This window comes from Vigna unguiculata, chromosome 1 (genome assembly GCF_037176805.1).
Source record: "Vigna unguiculata cultivar grain cowpea cultivar isolate G323 ecotype 2 chromosome 1, ASM3717680v1, whole genome shotgun sequence".
Classification (NCBI taxonomy): Eukaryota; Viridiplantae; Streptophyta; class Magnoliopsida; order Fabales; family Fabaceae; genus Vigna; species Vigna unguiculata.
Genome location: NC_140792.1, coordinates 3,491,576 through 3,514,963, shown reverse-complemented (window position 1 = coordinate 3,514,963; position 23,388 = coordinate 3,491,576). Strand labels below are relative to the sequence as shown.

Genomic DNA, 23,388 nt, shown 5'->3' with positions numbered 1-23,388 from the left:
AATGTGGATTTACGTCGATAAGGATGGAAGATCCATCAAGAGGTAATGAGATTGTATAATTAGGAGAAATGGTCTGGGCTACGAGTGTGTATGTAGGGATGTTAATGGACAAAGAAGGTGGGTTGTTTCTGTCAAAGGGAAATAACATTTTATTATATAAGATATTGTTACTAAATTTTAACAATATATTTTTGCTTTAAATTTTAAATTAAAAATATAAAAGCATTTACCAACAACTTTCCATGAATTTATGCTTCTCTAAGATACCCCAAGAAACAAATGGCCAAATATGAAAAGAAACGATTCCTCAGCATATTTCGATACAAGAGATAACCATAAGAGGATAACAGTTCTTACACTGGATCAATAGTATGCTTGACGCACAGTCAAATATTGATGTTTTATAAGAAACCCTCCGTTAAGAATTGATAAATTGCAACTCTGACTCAAGGAGAGGACTGAAAATATGCCAACTAGAATCATGGAATGCATTATAATAATCATCTGAAACTGTTTGGATTCTAAATTCATTTGTAAATCCTCGAGCAGCCAAAATATGCCCCACCGAATTAAGAATAGGTGAGTTCTTACACAACGACACATGCTGCTCATATGTTTCAAAGCTGTTGCCAAATAATACCATGTTTTTCAAGAGATTCAGTTTCCAATTTGCTTGCAACAGGTTGTTATATAACTCTGCCTCACAATGAGGCATGAAGAACATTGTTGGCTTCAGTGCCTCCCGTCTCCCATGCTCGTTTATGGACATGACAGAACAACCAAGAGTTTCCAAAACCTGAGACTCGGTTGCAGAAAGAATAGGATCAAATACCTCTACGTTTCCAATCCAACTGAAATCTCTTTTCAACAATATTGCAAGGCTAAGCTGCAATCGAGGGGGCTCATACAGTTCAATGCTGCCTATACCATAAATGACCATTTGCATCTTTATCTCTGAGGCCAAAACCTTACTGAAGTAATCAGCAATTGATGTTTGAATTTGATCCCTGAAAGTATGATAGAATTCAGATTTATCAATCTTATTCATACATCTTTCCATTTTCTGCACCAACGTTGCTTTTTTGCTTGGATCAGTCAGAGAATCTGTTGGAGTCCATGGCTCTTGTTTTTCCTCCAAAACTCCAGATTGGGTAGCTTTTCTTCTTTGTCTGCTGCGACGGGGTAAAACAACTGTCCAACCTTCACTTGTTGTGCAGTTGTCAATTGTTAGAGTTTTCTCCGAAGCTGCCATTGAGACTCTAATTCTCTTAGTCTCTGATGCACTGCTTCAACCTCAGAATGCAATGTCAAATTCTGGGTAAAATTACATGGTGTTTAGTACTGGCTTTCCATGCTTACTCGTGCAAATTCAACAGCAGCCTGATCCATGTTATTTGTAAATAGTCTCATTCAAGAAGATGATAAAATTTGCGAATGCAAACTACTAAAGTACGCAAAAACATAATGTAAATGTGCATCTTTGCTTAACCATCTTTTCAAATGAACGTTGATGATAACCCCAGAATGCTCATCAATGAAACATACCCAAGAAATGGTGGTCATGAGAACCCAAAATCAATATACAGACTTGGTAGGATCAATATACAATCAACGTAGTCTTAAATAGGATAAATAGTCTTAAATAGGAGTTTTCGTGCTTTGTGCTAATCCTAGTTCCTAGGTGTATCTCTTTGAATTCTCTTCTCTTCTCTCATACATTGTATCTGATGTATCCAAAATGATTATAAATATGGAATCCTCAGAGAGGGAAAAATACTCTCTCAAATTTATTCTAATTCCTTTGTATTATCTTCAACTCTTTCTCTCCATCTGACACTTCTTTCACTCCCGCATGCCACAACCTCCAAACTTCTATCAATTTCATAAGAGTTAATGTGCCTTGGATTCATATGATGAACACGGGCTTCTTGATTTTCTTTGTTCCAAAAGGTGATTCTATGTAAATGTGCATAACATAGCAGGCTCAAGAGCTTTCCAAAATGGATTGGTGCTGGTTTAATAAGTTCAAGCCAAAAGACAAACAAAACACAGTCTCCAGAAAACAAGGAGACTACAGTCATTGCAAAAGAAAGGTCAAACCCCCCAACAAATTAAGAACCACCTTCGAATGTGACCAAATAGTATGTTGAAGCTGGAAAGCAGTACACAGAAAAAAATTATAAGAAGCAAATTAAGAACTTGCAAGAGAGAAAGGAATGGTGTAATATGCAAGGAAAAAAGTTGGCAGATGCTGAAGTCTATGAGGAAGAGCATAACAATTTGCTAAGGTAGGTACTTTGAGAAACGGGAGACTGAATACATGCGCATATGCTATGATGAAGAAACTTAAGAAATCTGATATGCTTCATAGAGGCTAGGTTCAACATGTAAAATTTCAGAGGAATCTACTGGCAGAAGTTGACAACAAGTGCATTGAAATGCTTTATTGTTCCTTTCAAGATGAACAGAATTTATATCTTATAATGGAGTATCTACCTGGAGGTGATATGACTCATATGACGGCTTTGCTAATGCTGAAGGATATACTGACCGACGATGTGACCAAATAGTATGTTGGGGAGTCAATTCATAAACATAACTATATTCATACACTTGGTGCTAGATAGAAATGCTCACATCAAGTTATCATACTTTGGATTTAGTAAACCACTAGACTGCAGTAATCTTCAGGAAGATGACTTCTCTATTGGAAGCAACAGAAGTGGAGCTCTTCAGAGTGATGGACGAGCGCACACGCAAGGAAAAAGGCAGGAATTTAAACTAACCCATGTTATCCACTTTGAATATATAAGGAGAGCATTGGTATATAAACCTTTAAAAGAGAGTAAACTAGGCAATGTTGGAATATCGTGCCTTTTGTAATACTCAAAATTACAACAAACGTTTTTGTAAGTTTGAAAGTTAACAACCAAACTCAACCATCCTCAAAACAGGCCCATGGAGAAGGGTTATATTGGTTACACATATAATAACTTTGAAAACATGAATGTGATCAAGTACCTCAAATTCCCGAATTGAAGAAGAACACAAAAATTAAACGGTCATATATGAAGAACCTTTTTTGATGATGAATCAGCTAGAGTTTCCAATTAACTGTGCAAGTGAGCTTCTTAAAACTCTTACCTACTCAACCGTAACTTCTTGGGAAGTCTGAATCTCAATCATGGTTACCAAAATCGCGACTGAACTCGTGAACACTTCCGAGCTCAATTGTAAATTGGAAAAAAAAACTAAAAACAACACTGAGTTTGTTTGTTTTTAGAGCAAAAATGCATCCAGGAAAAATCCTAATCGAATAAAAATCCTACAATATAAATCTGTGACTTTCAAATTGATGTTCAATTGTATTCTAATACAGTGAAGGACAAACCTCCGGTGCTGACGTGGCAGCGCGGTTTTCGGTGGCGGAGCCCCAGGTAGAGAAAGTGGAAGGAACAGCCGCTGCTACCGTCGCCGCAGCCGAGAAATGAGAGAAAACTGGCTGTAGGACTGGGTTTATTATGGACGAGATCAACCTTTTCAATTAGGTTCTTCTCAGTATCAATATTCTTTTATTTGTCAATGTTTAAATATTTAAATCAGATAAAGTAAATAATACATTGATTATAACAATAATTTAACATAAATTTTATTAAATTAAGTCAATTACATTTTAAAACATGAAGTTAGAGTTTGAAATTGGAGTTCAAAATAATAAATATTAGGTTTAATGATCCGCGTGTAAAAGGTGTGAGTTGAGTCCTCCTAGTTTTTGAAAAAATATCTCAATTAGGTCTTTTTTCAGCAAAAAATTATTAACACCGTTAACGATATTGATATTTGAAATGATTTAATAAAATTAAGTATTGATATTTATATTAAAATTTAGTGATAAAAGTCATTAATTAAGTTAACGACCGTAGTATTTTTTGTCTGAAAACGATCTTATTAAAAAAAAATTTCAAAAATTAGGACTAAATTGACACATTTTTATAGTTCAAATAGTTTCCCTTTCATCATACTTATTTGTTCCTCAACCAATAGGAAAAAAGAAAGTTTGAATCACACCAAACTTCAAGAAACTATAAATCAAAATTTTGGTCAGTTATAAATGATCTAGTATTAATTGCTTTACAAAAACAGAAAAAGGGGAACACTAAAAATGAACTTTAATAGAAATGAAAAAAAAAAGTATAAAAGAGAATGGAAGGGTCCCAAATCCTTGCATGGTGACACTAACATTCAATTTGCTTCCACTTTTCTAAAATAGATTATCATAAAAATAATTGATGTGTTTGTTAAAAATATTTTCACATGTTTCGTAAATAATCGATAATTTTAGATAATAGTTAATTATAATTGTAATATAAAACTACACTTCATAAATATTAGATTATGAATAATAATAATAATTATTATTATTATTATTATTATATTGTTTATAAAATATTTTTTGTTTACTTGATAAACAAAATAATCGATTAGTATTTATTATTTTGAAAAGAAAATTATCTATTATTGACATCATTTTATATTTTTTTGAGAGAGTTTTATTTTTTTATGAGATATTTTAAGAGTATTATACATTCTATTTTGTTTGAAAAATAAGTGTTTAAGGTTGATTCAAAGAAATAATTATTCTACAGATTTTTTATTGTGAATTTGTTACATTTCAAGTGATGTTTTTCCTTTTTCTATTTAAATTAGTATTCTGACTCATGTGTATGCACGAGACGTATTTGTTTTATTTTATACATTAAAATAATAAAATAGTAAAAGTATTATATAATGAAATATTATAGAAATTAAATTATATTATTGTAAATGTTGTTATTAAAATAATGAAATAGTAAATGTAAGTGGTGCAATAATTATTTCGGTTTTAAATATAATAAATAGAATTGATATCACAATATAATACAGTTAATTAATTTTTCGAAATAATGATAATAGTCTATGATCCGTGCGAACATTTTTTTGCTTTTCTTTTATTTTAAATTTTTTTAGAATAATAATATAATTGTTATTATATTTATTTAACCATTAAAATACTAATAATAATATTAATATAAATTATAAATTATAAAAATGTTAAAAGATTAAAACTCTATTTAGCAAAAGTATTTAGTATAACAACGTTTTCTATAATTAAAAAAAAACACATTTATAATAATAACATCATTACGAATAGTAATAATAACAATACAAATAATAATGATACCAATAATAATAATATTTATGCTATAAATATTAATATTAATGCTAACATTAAGGCTAATGTCAACTATAATAATCTATAATTATATATAAAGATATGCATTAACAACAAAACAAATAAAAATGACAAGTAATTGAAATACGATCCCGTAATAAATTAATTTAAGATGTGTGTCTAACTATAATAATAATAATTTTAATTTTAATTTATTTTAAATAATTTTATTTAAAGTAAAAAATACATATTCCTGGATAGATAGTTGCATGTATAAAAGAAAACCTTGCAAGTATTTTTTCAATATATTTGGTAAGTAATAAAACAAATTTTGTTTGAAAAAATAATTAACAAATAGATATTACCCGTAGTGGCATGAATATTTTATCATCCCTGGTTAAGAATGAAAATTGAATTACCCGTAGATAATCTTTAATAATTAATTTCATTTTAAGTGTATATTATACTTCTAATAGATGATTCTTTATTAGTATTTGGTCGATGTTAGAATAACTAAATTTTATACCATATGTATAAAATTTAGGGTTAATTATGATTTTATTCTTCAACTTTGATGTAATATTCGAAATCTAGTTGACATGTCAAAACAAATTCTAACATCATTAAATTATAAATATTATATTCATTTATTTAAAAAATTTAGAAACAAAAATATATATCAAAATTTAAAATATAATCAAATTCCAATTTTTTATCAAAGTTTAAAAATTAACAAGATACTTAATCCTGAAATTTATTAGTATTTCAGAGTTAAAGTTTAACTTATTATGGCATTCATGTTGTACTGTTTTACCACAACTAGAAATCAGTTTCATGTTGACTAAGACGTAAACAAAATCGTGTGCGTGTGAGCCTATGTGAATAGTATCCGAGAGTTTAAGTTGCTTTCAACCAATTTTTTTCTCTTCAAACGATTAAATTTGATTTTTCAGCAATACTCAGTCAGCTTAGTACTAATTTTGAATGAAGAATGGTATTCATAGTCATTGCAATGTAGAACACACTATTTTGCTGGTTCGCTTGGCATAACAGCTGGGGGAAGTTAGTTGTCTTCAGTATCTAGACGACAATCATTCCAGAACAAAAGGGTAATTAATAAAAAGCAGCTTTCAAAATTTGGCAGCTCAAACCCTTGCCATATATAAGTTGAAATGCATGTTCAGGAAAGTTAATTCTTCAGGAAGCTTCTGGATGCCTTCAGGTTTCATTTATTACAGCAGCTAATTCTTGACGAAATTTCGGAATTTTGTCTGCTTCAACAGCCATGATTAATCCCGTGGACTTGTAATTCTTAAGCTGTAGCAAGCAGAAAGAATTTTTTGTTCAGAATAGTTGATAAGAGAAACTGCTATCCACTTCGACCATTTCAAATTTTAGCAAGACACTCACAAAAATTCAGAATTTTTGCATTCACACCTTAAAATGAGCCTTCCACGTTAATAGTTTTAAATATAGTCCCATCTAATCCTTAATAAATGTAATGTAAAGCCTTATTCAAAATTATAAGTGAGCAAATTAAAATGTAGAGTTTTATAGCCGACTTCCCGTGCTAATAATGTAGCAGCGAAGAGAAATGAGGCAATCAATCATATCCAATGTTATTGAAAATAAATTTCAATTTGACATGATTGCTTTGGCTGTTAAACCAAGGTAACTACACCTTAGATGATAACTTATAACAGTAGTCTTTTTCTTAACATCCAATCTTTTGTAAGAACTACGATCTTCATAGCCAAAGAAAAACAGACATGAAACAAACTTTTAGACACAACGAGTCATCCGATAAAAAAACTAAGCATATCACTCCAACTGAAAAATTAGCATAACCATCTCCGCCTCCTTTCATTACATATCAATGAAAGTCACAAAAGATTGATTTTGAATAACATGAAGAGCCAAGTGATTTCTGATCTGCTCCATCATTCATCCGTACAACGAATCCCAATCATGAAAATTTGAGTTGGCCTATAGCCCTTTGAAAAAGGAATTCGATTTACTTAGATCCTCATCCTTAGTTATCACTTTTTGACTCCTTCCCATTTTTCTTTTATTTTATCGTTGTTATCCATTACAATTCCTTGCAAGTTTTTTCATTCGCAATATTTGGAAATTTTATTCACAGACACCATTTGCAACTCATCGAAATAAGCTTGGAAAAGAAGCTAGCCCTGTGCAACTTATCAAGCAATTCGCCCACCACATAATCCCCTATCAAGAGTACAATAATCAATACACATTTGTCATACGGAGTCCTCTTTCCTCACTGGAATTACAGGAATGGCATAAACCCAATCAATGTACTACCATATAATCCCCAAATTTACCATCTCCTTCACTGGATTCTCAATTTTTCAATTGTGGGTGTGAGGATATCTATAAGGCCTCACACCAATTGGAACTTTCCCAGGTATAGGTGGGTCTTGCTAATAAGTGGTATAACCCATACCCTTGGGGTACTGATTAAGAAATTAATAAATAGAAAACTCTAACAGAAAATCATACTGAAGATGCACTGCAAGTCATGGCACTTGTTAGCATTTTCCACACACACACACACACACACACACACACACACACACACACACACACACATATATATATATATATATATATATATAGAGAGAGAGAGAGAGAGAGAGAGAGAAAGGTATCTCACATCGACTAAAGATATAACCAAATTATAATATATAAGTGAGTGTAAATTTATCCTTACTAAGCCAACTTTGTGAGGTTAAGTTAGGTCTAAATCCCACTTCCTCGTAGGTATTGAAGTCATTCAAAGTCTATCCTCTTGTCAAGTTTATTGGATCTATAATGTCACCAATTATTGGGTTCCCCCCATCTCACACTTGAGATGCCCAGTCCTCGGCTCAAATTGTGAGGCTGAATTAGGCTCAAATTCCACTTTGCTTAGGCTAACTTATACTAACTCAATAACACAATTTGAGTCTATCCTCTTGTCAATTGAAGTCATTCAAAGTCTATCCTCTTGTCAAGTTTATTGGATCTATAATGTCACCTATTATTGGGTTCCCCCCGTCTCACACTTGAGATGTCCAGTCCTCGGCTCAAATTGTGAAGCTGAATTAGGCTCAAATTTCACTTCGCTTAGGCTAACTTATACTAACTCAATAACACAAAACTAACTTAGTTTAACTAATCAGTACTGTGCATGTTACTTCATTTATGTAAACATCACAACCACACAGAAAGACCACCTTGGCAAATAAAGTATAGATGTATTCTAGGTCACATTAAAAAGTTAACAAAAAATAAGTAACTTTTAGCATGTTAATGAGAATTATGAACATAAAAATGATAATTAAGATTGAAAAACATAAAACTTGCCTCATGAGGTGCAGGCTGCTGACTTTGCCATGGAAAGTAGAAGGACCATGAGCTTAACTGGATATTATCAGGAAAATAATCAGTAATAAATCAGAAACAAAATAACTCAAAATGATGCCAAAAAATATCAATACCTTATGAAATATTTCATCCTCAAGCTTTAAATATATTATTCCCTCCTCATTGTCATTGTCATTGTCCCGTTTTGTTTTCTGTTCTGCGTTCTTGAGCTATATTTTGACACCCAAAGATAAGTAAAATGTTGGGGAACAATGAAATTGGAACATAAGAAAACATCTTAACATAAGCCACACACAGAAAGGGTGATTCTACAGCATCATACATACCACGTAAACTTTGCTAAGTATTATATAATGCTTAAACTTGAAGGAATTTCGGAGCTCCTCAGTTGGCTGTTAAATACAAAACACGACAATTTAAGTTCTAAGTAGGAAAACCATCGCTAAACAGAAACACGCAGTAACACCTCACCAATGTGATATTACTGACATCTAACCTCATCTTCTGTGGCCCACAACACTTCATCAAAAAGGGCATCATAAAGTGGAGGTAAAAGCTGGGGAGGAAGGTTCACCATGCGCTGAGATACCAGGATAGCTACATCGCGTTCTTGCTCCACCAAAAGCAATCTCAACTTGTCAGCTACATCCTTCTCTTGGTGAGCTTTATGGAGTAGAAAATCCTTGAGTGTCACCATGCATCTATGCTCCTGGCAAAAGTATTTACAACCACTTAGAAAGTTGATGTTGTTTGCTAAACCAGTCCCAAAGCATAGCAAGTTTGATGCATAAGAGTAGGCCAGTTACCCGGTATCTATACAGATTAAGAGCAGTAACAAGAGCAAAGATTCCTTCATCCTCATCATCCTCTATCTTAACAACAGTCCCCACAGTGCTCTGCTCCAAAATCAACTCTACAAAGGCACTCAAATCCCATTCTTCATTGTCAAGATAGTTTTGCAATAAGGTCTTCACTCCATGAAAATCATCAGGTTTTGGATCGAAAAATGAAAAATCTGCTTGGACAACTCCCTATAACAACACAACTATTTCAATTAAACTCAGTTCAGGTTTAAAAAACTGCTCCGTGACCATTTTTTCAGCCACAAAGTCAAATTGTTTGGAGTGTCCGCCACTTCAAAACTTGAGCTCAGTAATCCAATGTTGAATTAGAAACAGTTTGTTAATTAAAAAATAAAAATAAAGATTAGGATTAGGTAAGAGGTCTTACATCAGAATCCTCGTCGGAAGACTCGGAATGTTCGGGTTTGGAAAAATCTTCTCGCACAACTCCCTAAAACAACACGCGCATTATTCCGATTAATCTTACCAGTTCAATGTTGAATTAGAAACATTATATCTATAAGAAACACATGAGAACTGGGATAAGAAGTCTTACATTTAAATGATGGTGAGAAGACTGTGCCGGTTGGGGCTCCTTAGCAGGGAGAGTGGGGTTAGGGTTTTGAGAGCGACGCTTAGGCGCGTGCAGAGAATGCATGCGAGCGAGAACGAGAGAGCGAGCGAAAGGGGAGAATGTAATAGGCCATGATTTTGGTCGTTGACGTCGGCGTTTTGGCCTTGGAAGGGTTTCTGTGTTCGATTTCAGAACCTTATAACGCATCATGAACTATGGCGTGTTCTTCAGTGGAAAAGTAGAACAATTCAGTTTCCGCTCAAATTTTTGTAAGAAAACTAAACTGTGTTCTGTTTTGCTTCTCCACACCGAACTTACTTCGTTCGCCTCTTGTCTGTTTCGTGCTATATAACTAACCCTAGAGCTTCTGCTTCTTCCACTTTTTTTTTTCTCTATATCTTTTTTTCTCTTTTCTCTTGCATTCTCTTCAATTTCCTTCAAATTATTTTCTTAATAGTTTCTAATTTAGTTTAATTTTATTTTAATATTTTAGTTTCTATAATTTATCAGACTGGTTGATATTGATTGTTTGGATTACCAGTTAATTTCCTTCAAATTCTTTTTCTTTCTTCTACCTAAAATATTTCTGAGTAAGAGTTAGATTCGAATGCAATCCAATCAATCAAGTATGATTTGAATTTAATATTTAATATTTAATTGATTAATTTATCAAATTAGTTGGATATAGAATGTCCCTATTGAAGGTTATTTGAGTTGTGAATTTATATTAGATCTACTTTAAAAAAAATCAACAAAATAAAAATATTAAATCTTTTAACAAAAAAAAAATCACACGTGTAATTTGGACAATTAGTTTTATAATTAACTCTATAACTGTATATATTTTACTATTGAATTTTAATTTAAAAAATATTATATCAAAAATAAAATTTAAAATTTAAAATATACTTATAAAATTTATAAACACTTAATTTTCAAGTTGAGTTGATAATGACAAAATTGGGATTCATTATCCAGTTTACCAATTTTATTTACATTGACATTTTAATACGGAATTTAATTTTAATTATATTTAAATTTATTTATTTATCAAAATTTATATTTTAAAAACTTATTTTCAAATAATGTAATTTAAAGCTTAAAAAATCTATAAAATAAAAGGGTATAAAAAAAATTCAACATTAAATACATAATTTATAAAATATTATCTTTAGATAAAAAGTATATAAATATAGGATCTCTTTGAGATGAATTACAATTGTTGGATGTTTTAATATAGCATAGAGTGTTGAATGTGTGTAAAATGCATCAAAGTTAAAAGTTATTTGGGTCTTCAAACTCTTCAAATAGAACATGTATTGTGTTTTCTTTTACTTTATTATGTACCACGTCTTGATGTTATCTACCTTTATACATCAAGTTCTGTGTCAAGGGTCTTCATCTTGTGATCTTATGAAGGTGTGTATTACATTTTTGCAATAAAAATTTGAAAAGCCTGAATACCATACTTGAAAAAAATATTTTAATTTATATATATATATATATATATATATATATATATATATATATATATATATATATATATATATATATATATAAATGAAAAAAAATTGAGGGAGTCAAAGCTCCCTAGGCCAAAATTTTATTTATAAGTTGCATACTTATTGATATTGAGCAAAACTAACCAAACAAATGAGATATGCATAAATATACCTAATATGTAATTACACTCATTTTAGTAAAGTTCTTAAAAGTAGTTCAAAATCAAAATAAGAACTATGATTACACTACACAATATATTCATTTATCCACAAAACTATTCTTTAAGATTTCTTTTAGTGATCCACACTTCTATTGCCTAGTCTCGTAGCCACTTGCACCTCATCTACTAAAGTCATAAAAAAATTATCTTAAAAGATAACATACGATCGATAATGTTGGAAATATTTTATTATAATTTAAAAAATAAATAATAAAAATAAAAATTTTACTATTATTGAAGTTTTCATGAATTTTTAATTTTATGGATTAATGTTATTTAGGATTAACGACTATATTTTTTATTCCAAGTTATTATTGTATCTTCCTTTTCTACTTATAAATATCACATAGTGCATGAGGGAAAAATACAACAATAATGACAACAAACACTAGAGTTTTCTCAAAAGTGTTTTTCTTTTATTCTCTATACTATCTCTTAAAACAGTGGTGTTCATAAGGTTTGGAGATCTTTCACTGCACTTGATCGATCTGACAGGTTGTTGTATCATGGGAGAAAGATGCATATGATTTTGTTTTGCCCTGTGCAATAGGGGCATTTTCTCTCTAAGGATAGCGTTATGCGTGTTTCAACCTAGACCAGTGGCGGATCTTGACTAAAAAGGTTGAAGGGGCCAAAATAATATAATTTTGAGATCATTATATTTCGTCATTAGTATAATGCTTTAAAAAATTGCTTCTCTACTAAACAATTTGATTATAATGTTTCAAATCTTGTTTTCATCAATAGTTTCCTTTATTCTTTTATTCTTTATCAATATATATTTTTTGTACATAATATTGAAAAACAATTTATCATAATTTAATAAAAAATTGAGGCACATAATTATTAAAAGAAAAATATATTATAGTTAAGTCACAATTAAAAATCAATTATGAAAAAATACATGATACATTTTTTTTTCTATATTCATAAAAAATGAATAAACAAAAAGCTAATGAGATAAAAAATAATGTTTTCATTATCAAGTGAGACAAGAGACAAGAAAGGAAGAGGATAAATGAGAAATGAAAGCAAAAATAATTTTGTGTCTAACTTTTTTTCTTAAAATACAAAAAGAAAATATATGAGATGAGAGATTATTACAATTTGTGAAAAACTAAAAAGAAAACAAGAAGGAAAATAAAAATTATATTAATAAATATTTGGTTTAAGTACTTTTGATTTATGTTTCCGTTTAAAAATGTTAAGTCGGTCCTCCAATCTTTTTAGTCTTAATTTGTCCTAAATTTTTGAAAAACTAATGCAATTTGGTCTTTTACTTAAATTTCTTGAAACGGGTAGATGATTCTTTCATTAAAATTGAAACTCTTAATATGAATGATTTGCTTTCTTGATGTGATTAATATAATTCTAATGTCAATTTTTTGACAAAAATAGAAACCAAACGAGAAATTAAATCTAAATATTTTTATTCTCTATTATCTATTAACATTAAATACACCATTTAATTTTCATCAATTCCTAAAATATATTACCTATGATTTAAAAAATTCAATAAAATTTTAATGTTATATATATATATATATATATAATTAAAAAAAATTCAAAATTTGGAGGGGGGGCCATGGCCCCTCCCTGCCCCAATAAACATCCGCCCCTGACCTAGATTATCTCTACTCCTTACCTCATTTATTTTTTATCTATTATTTATTATTGTTATAAAAAATATTGGGTCTCTGATTAATATTTGTTAATTTATATATATGTCTTAGTATTATTATTGCTCTAATAATTATTATTATTACATTATTTAATTTTTTTTATTATTATTAGTATTATTTGAGTAATCATTTTCTAACATTCTTAGAGAGAAAAAATTGGTTATTTTTATTTTACTTTCCTCATCTTTGTTCTTTTCTATCATTAAAGATAATATAAAAGAGAAGATTGAAAAGACATCTTATGAATTAATGTGTTTGTTATAGTTATGTTAAATCAATCTCAAATAAGCCTAAAAATTTAAGTATATAATTGTTTCTATTTCTATTGGTAATAATAAATGAATTTATGGATTAATAAAATCTTGGCTCACTCCATAATCTTGTTGTGATGTATAAAGCTAATATTTTTTTCTATTATATTAATATATTCTTTAATATCTTATACTCTTACAACTAATACAGATATTCTAAATCACGAATATATTTTTTAAGTGTTTTATATGAAAATAATTATAAAATAATTTGTCATACTAAAACTACCATTGTGTTATGGAAAACACTTGAACTAAACTTTGCATTTGCAAAAAAAAAAAAAATTAGCTTGATATTTATATGAAAAAAAATGACTGATAATAAATATAATCTTTATCAAATTTATGAATTTAAAATTATTGTTTATGACATGAAATTAAAATGAGTTATTTAATATCATCCTTGTGATCATGTGTTTTTGTTTGTAAATGATATAGTTGTGGTGATATGTTTGAGTTAAGTACATTTATATTATAATAAAATATTTAACAGTTCTTCTTTGATTATCACAGATGTTGAAAGTATTGATATATGACATATTACTATAATTTTTTGAGAAGTTTGGTTAGAGCTCATTTAATTATAAAATTTTGAGATACAAAATTAATTAAAAAGGAAAGTGATGAATATGTCTTTAGAAATGAGAATACATTTTTGTATAAATGAGCGTTTTTATGTGAAATTTATGGTATTATTCATTATGTAACATCTTCATATAGTGTTAATCTAATGGTCAAGTGAAAGAAAAAAAAATGTTTTGATATGGTAAATGTTATTCTACAAGTTCTAGCTTGCCTAACATTATATTAGTGAAATTTTATATCCTGCTTACCATATTTTGAGCATAAAAGGTTGTGATAAAACTTGTTATGAGTTATGAAAGAAAAAAGAACCACATTTAAAATATTTCAAAGTGTGGGGTGTCTTGTAAAGGTTAATATACCTCTTGATGAGAAAAAAAATCTTTGGTTATTTATACTTATAAATTTCTAGAGATGTTTCCTTCAAATGATAAATTTACTAAATTTGTTTGTGATATCTCTAGTATTGTTTTGCCATCTAGTGATAATATTATTTGTGTTTCTTCTAGTTATGACAATATGTCCAATTTCTTGAGATAATTGAAGGATATACTAATGTAAATTGAATATTGATTCTGGTGACACAAAAATCAACTACTCGTTATGGTTATGTTTTAGCCTTGGATGGAGGTGCACGATCATGGAATATGTTAAAAAGTTGTTGTTCTATCATGATCTATTATGCAAGCATAAATTATTCCTTCTTCCAATGCATCATGACAATCAAATTGTTATATTTAAAGTTTCTAGTAAACATGTCAATGAAAAATTGACATATAAGAATGAGAGACAAATATATTAGAAACTTAATTACTCATGGTATTGTCTCTCTTGACTTTGTCAAGTCAGAAAAAAATATTGCAGATCTGCTTATCAAAAGGTTGATGCATCAATGGACACACATTTCCACATGAATGTTGATCCCATGAATGGAGTTCAATGGGTAACAACGAAGTTGTTATTGACTAAAGTACACCAAATAAGTTGATTAAATTTTGTCTCATTCCTATGACAATGTGTATTATAAATTGTGGAAATAATTAGGTTGAGGTATATGCATTATTATGCTTATATATTATTTTTTAAAATACCTCTTAATAAACCCATTGACAATTATTGTAGGGGTGTGAGTCACAAACCACCATTTGAGGATTTACCTAGTGAGTGTGATGGTGGGGCCACCATCGTGAGACATGGGCAAGTCTCTAAATGATGCTCATGAAATAAGATACATGCACAAGGCCGTAACGTGCACCCACTGATTAGAACCTATAATGAACATCAATATTGTATGTGTTGTTTACTACAACCTGGTCACATGGGATGTAGCTCAAGACAATCAAGTTTATGCATTTTCTCGGGTGGAAGTTGATAAGCACTAGGTGTAAGGCTCAAACCCGGAAGGTTTCTTACGCTAAACTACAATATTTTATTTTAAAAGATAATATATTTTGTTTAATTTTATTTTTTAAATTATGTGGGGAATTGTTGGAAATATTTTATTATAATTTAAAAAATAAATAATTAAAATAAAAATTATATTATTATTGAAGTTTTCATGAACTTTTAATTGTATGGGTTAATGCTATTTACGATTAACGACTATATTTCTTATTCCAATTTATTCTTCCCTTTTCTACCTATAAATATCACATAGTGCATGGGGGAAAATACAACAACAAAGACAACAAACACTAGAGTTTTCTCAAAAGTGTTTTTCTTTTATTCTCTATACTATCTCTTAAAACAATGGTGTTCATAAGGTTCGGAGATCCTTCGCTACACTCGATCGATTCGACGAGTTGTTGTATCATGGGAGAGAGACACATATGATTTTGTTTTGCCCTGTGCAGTAGGGGCATTTTCTCTCTAAGGATAGCGCTATGCGTGTCTCAACCCAAACTATTTTTACCTCATTTATTTTTTATCTATTATTTATTATTGTTATAAGAACTGTTGGGTCTCTTATTAATATTCGTTAATTTATGTATATGTCTTAGTATTATTATTGCTCTTATAATTATTTAATATTTTTTTTATTATAGCGTACACAGGCGTTGTCGCGCTTGTTTGTACGCATTTTTTAAATATGTGTGATATTATTTTAATAGTTGATGATAATATAATGTTATTAAAATAATATATAAAATAAAATTATATTTATTAAAAATAAAGTGAAATATATAAAATAAAATTATATTTATTAAAAATAAAGTGAAACATATAAGAAAATATGAGATAATAATTGTTGATAAATAAAGAAAAAAAGTTTATCTATAATAATATATAAAGAGGATTCCCTCTTTTGTGTCCACATTTCAAAGTACCAATTTTATCCTTTAAAATATAATTATTTATTAAATTTTTGAAAATTAACCTTATTTTTATAAACTTTTAAAAATAATTATATTTTAAAGGATAAAATTGGTATTTTAAAATGTGGACACAAAAAAGAGAATTCTCTTTTTATATTGTTATAGATTAATATTTTTTGAGTAATCATTTTCTAACATATAAGTCATGCATTCATAGCAACACATATGCTATTATCACAATTCACAATTATACGATTCACAACTATGAGTCTTACACCCATTATTACAAAAAATCGTGTGTAAGTTGTGATGTTTATTTTTATATATTATTATGTTTTTTAAACGTAGTTATTATAATGCGCGTGACATTTTCCAAAAATGTTATAATTCTTGACACTACAAAGTATAATATGACATTTTGAAATGAAACACCGTAACAAATAGTTGCCCTCAACTAGTAATGATACCCGTTTCTCATACTCTTATGACAAAGTAAGTTCACTTATAGTTTTCAAAAAAAAAGTTATCGACATGAGATCCTAGTATAGGATACTCCTTCAACTCTGACCAACTAGACTTCGTTATCTATATGAGTTTGTATGTTTAGCAAAGTTAATGATGACTTCAAAATAAAATCATCAATGCATAACACTATATTAATTAACATTATTTTCTTATAATACTTTTTTTTTTAAATATAAACCAAATGTGATAAACATAATTTTCCATACTCATTTTTATAAAATTGGAAAATTATTTTCTACCAACCCTTCATTGTTGTTATTTCTTTATATTAAAAAATTCCTGAAATTTAATAGTTTCCTCAAACTTCATACAAAATTTCCTTTCAAAAAAGAAAATGAAAAAAAATTTTGCAGAACACGTATCAAGATTCCTTGAACGATAAGTGTGAATCAAACGTAGAATAAATAGCTGATCCTTTTACATTTTTAGATAACCCATTTAGATGGAAAAAAAAAATAGCAAGAGGAAAAAAATTAAATTAAAAATATATTTTACGTAAACTTCTCTTCCACCCACTCAAATTAAAAATATACTTTTCAATAAGAGAATCATCCACATTAATTCAACACGAATATCCTAAATTTTAAATCTACTTCAATTTTACAAATAATTTTGAATCTAATTTGCAAATTAAAACTTACTTTTCATATAATATAAATTTATATATATATATTTTCGATTAAGGAATTAAATATATTTTTTGTCGTTAAATTAATACTTTCAAGAGGTTAATGTCTAATGGAACTTCCTTGTTAGGAATAAGGTTTTACACTAACCGATGGGACTAACTATCTTATAATTTAGATTAGGGTGAGAGTACAATTTTTCATAACAATTTAAAAATGAAAAACATATTTAACATTTTAACTAATATAAAATCCTCAAATAATGTAAACTAAAATATAATTTTTGTTAATATGATATTAAAACAATTTATTGTATATCCAAAACAAAGCCATTAATAATAAAACAAATGACCAAACAAAAAAATATAAGATGAATCACTTTACATATAATCACTTAAGAGTGTCAAAATTGAACAGCATCTAAACCTCCTATGGTAAAAAAAAAAAAAGAATAGTTACATAATAAAATATGATTGATGATGAAGATGATGAAGATGATGATATTAGGGTTAGCTTTTGAGTCTTTATAGAGAACGAACAATGTCTACAGCCAATGAAAAACATGAAAGAACCCATTTTTGTAGTGTCATCCAACATTCGAATGCAAATCCAAGAGCCATAGTTGATCTCATCTTCATTGCAATCACTCTCTTCAAACTTGGTTGAAGCCAAAAGGAGAATGAAAAAAAGAAAAATAGCAGAGATTTTTATTAAAAGATGAAGAAAGTGTGAGAAAATATTAGAGGATTGTGTTTGAGTTTGAGTGCTTGCATTTACTTATATACTATTATTTATCATGGTTTTGTCTTTCTTGAGCTACTACTAACCATATTTAGTGTGTTTACTTGTTATGGTTTCAATATAGATAATATAATAATCTATAATTCAATGCAATATCTTTATTTATGCAGCTTCTCCAAGATTAAGAAAATTATTAAATTTCTTTAATTTTAAATAAATGAATAAATGGATATTTTTTTCAGATCCAATATATTTCATTAATGATATAAACAACAATTAAGTAAATTGTTGCATTTAAATTTTGTGAATGTGAAATATACAATAGAGTAAACAGAATTAAAAAATAAAAGAATTAATACATTTGAAAAGATAAAAAATTAGAAAAGTAAACCACTTATTAAATGATTTATTTTTATATTATAAACGTGAATTTTCATTTTCCAACCGATAAATATTTTTACTTTAATTTTAAATAAGTTCATCTATCACGGTTAAAATTTCTTAAAAAAAAAAATATACGAATGGATCATACAAAATTGATCATAAAAATACATCATAAGAAAAAAATATTTATTATGAGAAAACTAAATAAATATGAATATTCTGTATCAATTCGAACATGTTTCAAACAAATTGATTTTTTAGATTATTGTAATCTTAATTCATTTTTGTTATTATCGAATATAAAGTACTAATAGGCCGAATTTCTTAAGGTTTATATATATATATATATATATATATATATATATATATATATATATATATATATATATATATAACTGGTTTGTTAGAAAAAAAATACTTATTTTATTAGATATAACCTATTTATAGATAGTATAAAGTAGGTAATATTTTAATTTGAATTTAGCTTTTATATTTTATATTCGAATCACTATATTAGTACAAAGATATGTCCTAATTTTAGTAATTGATTTTTATAATTTTCTCCAGATGAAAACTAGGATGGGAAAAGACCATCATATATTTAGGAAAGAAAAAAATACCTCTCACCGTTGGATCTACATATCGTTAAATTAACGTTCTAGATGAGATTATGAAAAGGTGCTAGCATGTGACTGGGTCTTTGATGTGTGCTGCAAAGAGATATAATAAATTCGAATATGTTTTAAAAAGTTTATTTTTTATAATTTTTAATTAAAATATTTAATAATAATTTCAGATATTTTTTTTTAAAATATAACAAATAAGTGGAATATGACATGGGGTTTTGCCAATACTAACAAAATATGGTGAGTAAAAATTGATCTTTATATAATACAAGGTAAATGTATTTATTTATGGTAAAGAAGAATAGCTTCTTCTTCTTCTTTATATATTTAAAATCACTTTTTATTTCTTTTAGCGCATTTATTTTCTATGAAAAATAATTCCAGCTGTTTTCTTAAAAAGACAGAAAACTCCCATCCTTTTATATTTTACTTTTTAAAATAAATTTATCCGAATATGTTAAAAATCATAACATATTATTATTTGATTAAAGAACACTTCGAAAGAAGCGAGAACAAAGCATTGGAGTGAGAAACTATTCTACTTGGTTTTATATTCATAATTCTATTTAAATGAAAAGTAAATATGATATATACATTTAAGGTTTATACGGAAATTTTATTTAAATTTTAAAAAATACCCTTGCCATGTACGGTAATTCTCTAATTCAATACATTAAAGTAGATGAAATATTAATTTTAACGTGTAAATAAAAAATAGTTAATTTAATTATGATGCACTACTTTTGTCCTCTAAATGGCGTTGATTGTATTTTCTAAAGTTCAGAAGTGGTTTAAATAGCATTTGATTGAATGACAAAAGTAATATAATTCAAAATTTCAACTATAGAGAGACTATTTTGTTTTTTTTTATTCGAGAAAAAAAATTATATATTTAAGAAAAGGTTTTACATAAGGAAAATAATTAGTTCTCCATATATTAAATATTATATAAAATGTAAAATTTAATTAGTTAACAACGAAACAAATTATTGTGACACAGTCAACTTTATATTCCTAAACTACATATATTTACCTATTTATTGAATCATTATCAGATATACTAAATCTTTATCAAATTAATTTCATGATAAGATTTTGTTGCATCAACTGTTTTTAATTTTGTAAACGAATTATTGCTCTGTATCGCCCGCCCACGAAGTAACAAAAGGCTAAAGAAAATTGAACAAATCTATGAATAATAAAAAAAAAATATAAAGTAGGGACTATAGTAATATAAAATTAAGAAACTAAATTGCAAAAAAAAGAAACAGAGACCAAAATTGTGAATTTTATTAAATATAAGAACTAAAATTATAGATAATTCTCAAACAGAAATTATTGCCTGTAAAAGTGTTTCAAAATAGACGGTAACTTATATGTACACATAAATATATTTCTTCTCAAGGTAAAATAAAGCAAAAAAAAAAAAACCATGTTATTTATGTTCATCTATACCTGTTAACCTGCATCTATATTGGTATAATGATAGTAGGTTATTAAACAAATGACGAATAAAGAATAAATTATCTGAATTTAAACAAGAATATAATAAGCAAAACAAAATTATATAGTTTTATTATTGCAGCATATTCACCAATATAATAATAAATACTTATGAATTTACAAATAAAAGGATATTAACTTTATTGATATTCTCCATTCTTTTGCTCTATTAATCTTTTTTTTTTTCGGAATATTTTCATCACTTATTTGAATCTTATAGATTTACCTTAGTAATTTAGTAATTTGAATTGAATTTTATTTTATTTTATCATAAGAAATTTAAAAGTTAATTCTTCTAAAAATAACAATCTAATATTAAAAAGAAAACTATTAACATCATCATCAATTATCTCCTCTAGTATTGTATTAAGCTTCATCTTGTCCACTTTCAGTTTTGAAGAACTTGAAAAAGAAAATCAATTCATTTGTCATGACCAATCATTTGAATGAATATAAATATGTTATTTGAAGTGCTAATTTAATTACCTTCTATGTCAGTCCAATAGCCAATCTTGAACACACATCAATGCCTCTAAAGTGTCTGGGTGTAATCTACTACGATATGGAGTAAGAAATCGACCACCACTACTAAAAGAAGACTCATAAGCAACTGTTGAGATAGGAATATCTAGAAAATCTCTTGCAATCATTTAAAAAATTGGATATTTTAACCCATTAGCTTTCCACCAAACTAAAATGTCAAATTCTTCATGTGAATTAGGTAGTGTCGGTTTCTCCAAGTAATAGTCAAGTTCCAACTTATAATTTGATGGTTCACTTTTCTTTGCAATCTGATGTTTTGCAAAATCTCTCCTCTAAGCATCTTTTCTTCCATCAACACTTTGACATATATTTATGTTTGGATTTTGACATGAAGAAACCAACTTCTTACCTTTCATGTTTATTTCATACTCTCTTACCAAGTCCTTAAAAAGAATCTTTACCTTTTCAATTTCACAATAAGATTGATCACCATATTTCTGAGGGAAAAATAATCCAACAAATCAATTTTATACCTGGGGTCTAACACATACCTTTAGCCATCACTCCACTTATCACACCCCAATACTTATCAAACTTTAAAACCATAGATGTAGCCATTTGATGAATAATAGAATTAGAAGAGTTGAGCCATTCCATCAAAGCCAACTTAATTTGACATACCTTTGGAAGAAAATGTTGGTAATTGGATAAGTACCAGAAAACAAGAGTGTCACATCATAAAATATTTCCAACTTTTGACAAATTTCATTTACCATTTGCCAATCATATGCATTGGGCAAAGCTTTATATTGAATCTCTTATTGTGATAAACGATCAAATACTTCCTTGCATTGTATGGCTGCTTGAAGCATTAAAAATGTAGAATTCCACCTAGTTATGCAATCAACAACTAATTTTCTTTTGAATAGAATATTCAATTGAGCACATGTCTCTATAGATTTCTCTTCTCTTTTAGGTGTAGTTGTCCAAAAATTAGCATTATCTCTAATCTTTTCAATGACATTAGCAATTATGGACAAACCATCCTTCACAATCAAATTCAATATATCTGCACAACATCCCATGTGAAACAGTTGGCCACCCAAAATAAGAGACCTACATGAGATCTTATCTAAAATGTGATCAATCATAACATCATTTGTAGTGCAATTATCAACTGTCAAAGTAGAAACTTTTTTATCTATATTCCAATCCATTAAACATTCAACCAACAATTCAGGAAGAACTTTACTAGTATGAGAAGCAAGCACATACATAAACCTATATTTGAAAGACAAATTTCATTAATCTAGTCAAGAAGAACAAAGTTAATATGAAAATTATAATTAAAATAGAGTATAATGTTATTACCTCACAAGTTGACTTTGTAGCCTCCATAAATCATCAATAAAATGAGTTGTTATAGTCATGTAGCCTCTATTTTGATTAGTAGCAATCCACATATTAGTGGTAATTGCAACTGGACTTTGAATCCTTGACAACATTAATTTCATCTTCTCTTTTTCTTGCATTGTAATCCTTCATAATATCTTTTTTTAAGGTGTTTCGAGAAATCACCTTGAATAGAGGTTGAACAACATCAAAAAATTATTTAAAGCATATATGATCAACCATTGACATTGGATACTTAAGTAGAATTATCATCTTACAGAGTGCATCTCTAACTGTTTGTTTATTGAACACATAGTTGCCAACAACTACGGTTTCACCACTTTCTTTATGAGTTTTTAGAAAAGATTGTCTGATGTCACGTGTTGTTTGAAGCTTACAACTCTTGAAATGGCTTCTCAAATGTGATGTACCTTACTTTGTGTCACCTAAAAGACTTTTGGCGCAATAATTGCATAT

At 28.3% G+C, this 23,388-nt stretch overlaps 2 protein-coding genes and 2 pseudogenes across 3 annotated transcripts; 1 reads left to right on the top strand and 3 right to left on the bottom strand.

The window, feature by feature from the left end:
• Positions 1-290: 290 nt before the first annotated feature.
• Positions 291-3,555, bottom strand: LOC114163953 (protein SENSITIVITY TO RED LIGHT REDUCED 1). Of its 2 annotated transcripts, none has more exons than XM_028048357.2 (2): positions 3,392-3,555; positions 291-1,380 (listed from the first exon to the last, which is right to left on the bottom strand). In XM_028048357.2, exon 2 carries the CDS (start codon positions 1,250-1,252, stop codon positions 419-421), a length of 834 nt encoding a protein of 277 aa, XP_027904158.1. In that variant the 5' UTR covers positions 1,253-1,380; positions 3,392-3,555; the 3' UTR covers positions 291-418. The 2 variants fall into 2 exon arrangements, with proteins under 2 accessions (XP_027904158.1, XP_027904166.1); XM_028048365.2 differs by having other exon boundaries at positions 291-1,314.
• Positions 2,001-3,491, top strand: LOC146888625 (uncharacterized; annotated as a pseudogene).
• Positions 3,556-6,187: 2,632 nt separating the features above from the next.
• Positions 6,188-10,367, bottom strand: LOC114189694 (CDK inhibitor P21 binding protein). Its single transcript, XM_028078375.2, has 8 exons — positions 10,001-10,367; positions 9,833-9,895; positions 9,409-9,633; positions 9,099-9,311; positions 8,929-8,994; positions 8,716-8,811; positions 8,582-8,638; positions 6,188-6,529 (listed from the first exon to the last, which is right to left on the bottom strand). Exons 1-8 carry the CDS (start codon positions 10,226-10,228, stop codon positions 6,431-6,433), a joined length of 1,047 nt encoding a protein of 348 aa, XP_027934176.1. The 5' UTR covers positions 10,229-10,367; the 3' UTR covers positions 6,188-6,430.
• Positions 10,368-20,978: 10,611 nt separating this feature from the next.
• LOC146888624 (zinc finger BED domain-containing protein DAYSLEEPER-like) lies at positions 20,979-21,935 on the bottom strand (annotated as a pseudogene).
• Positions 21,936-23,388: the final 1,453 nt, after the last annotated feature.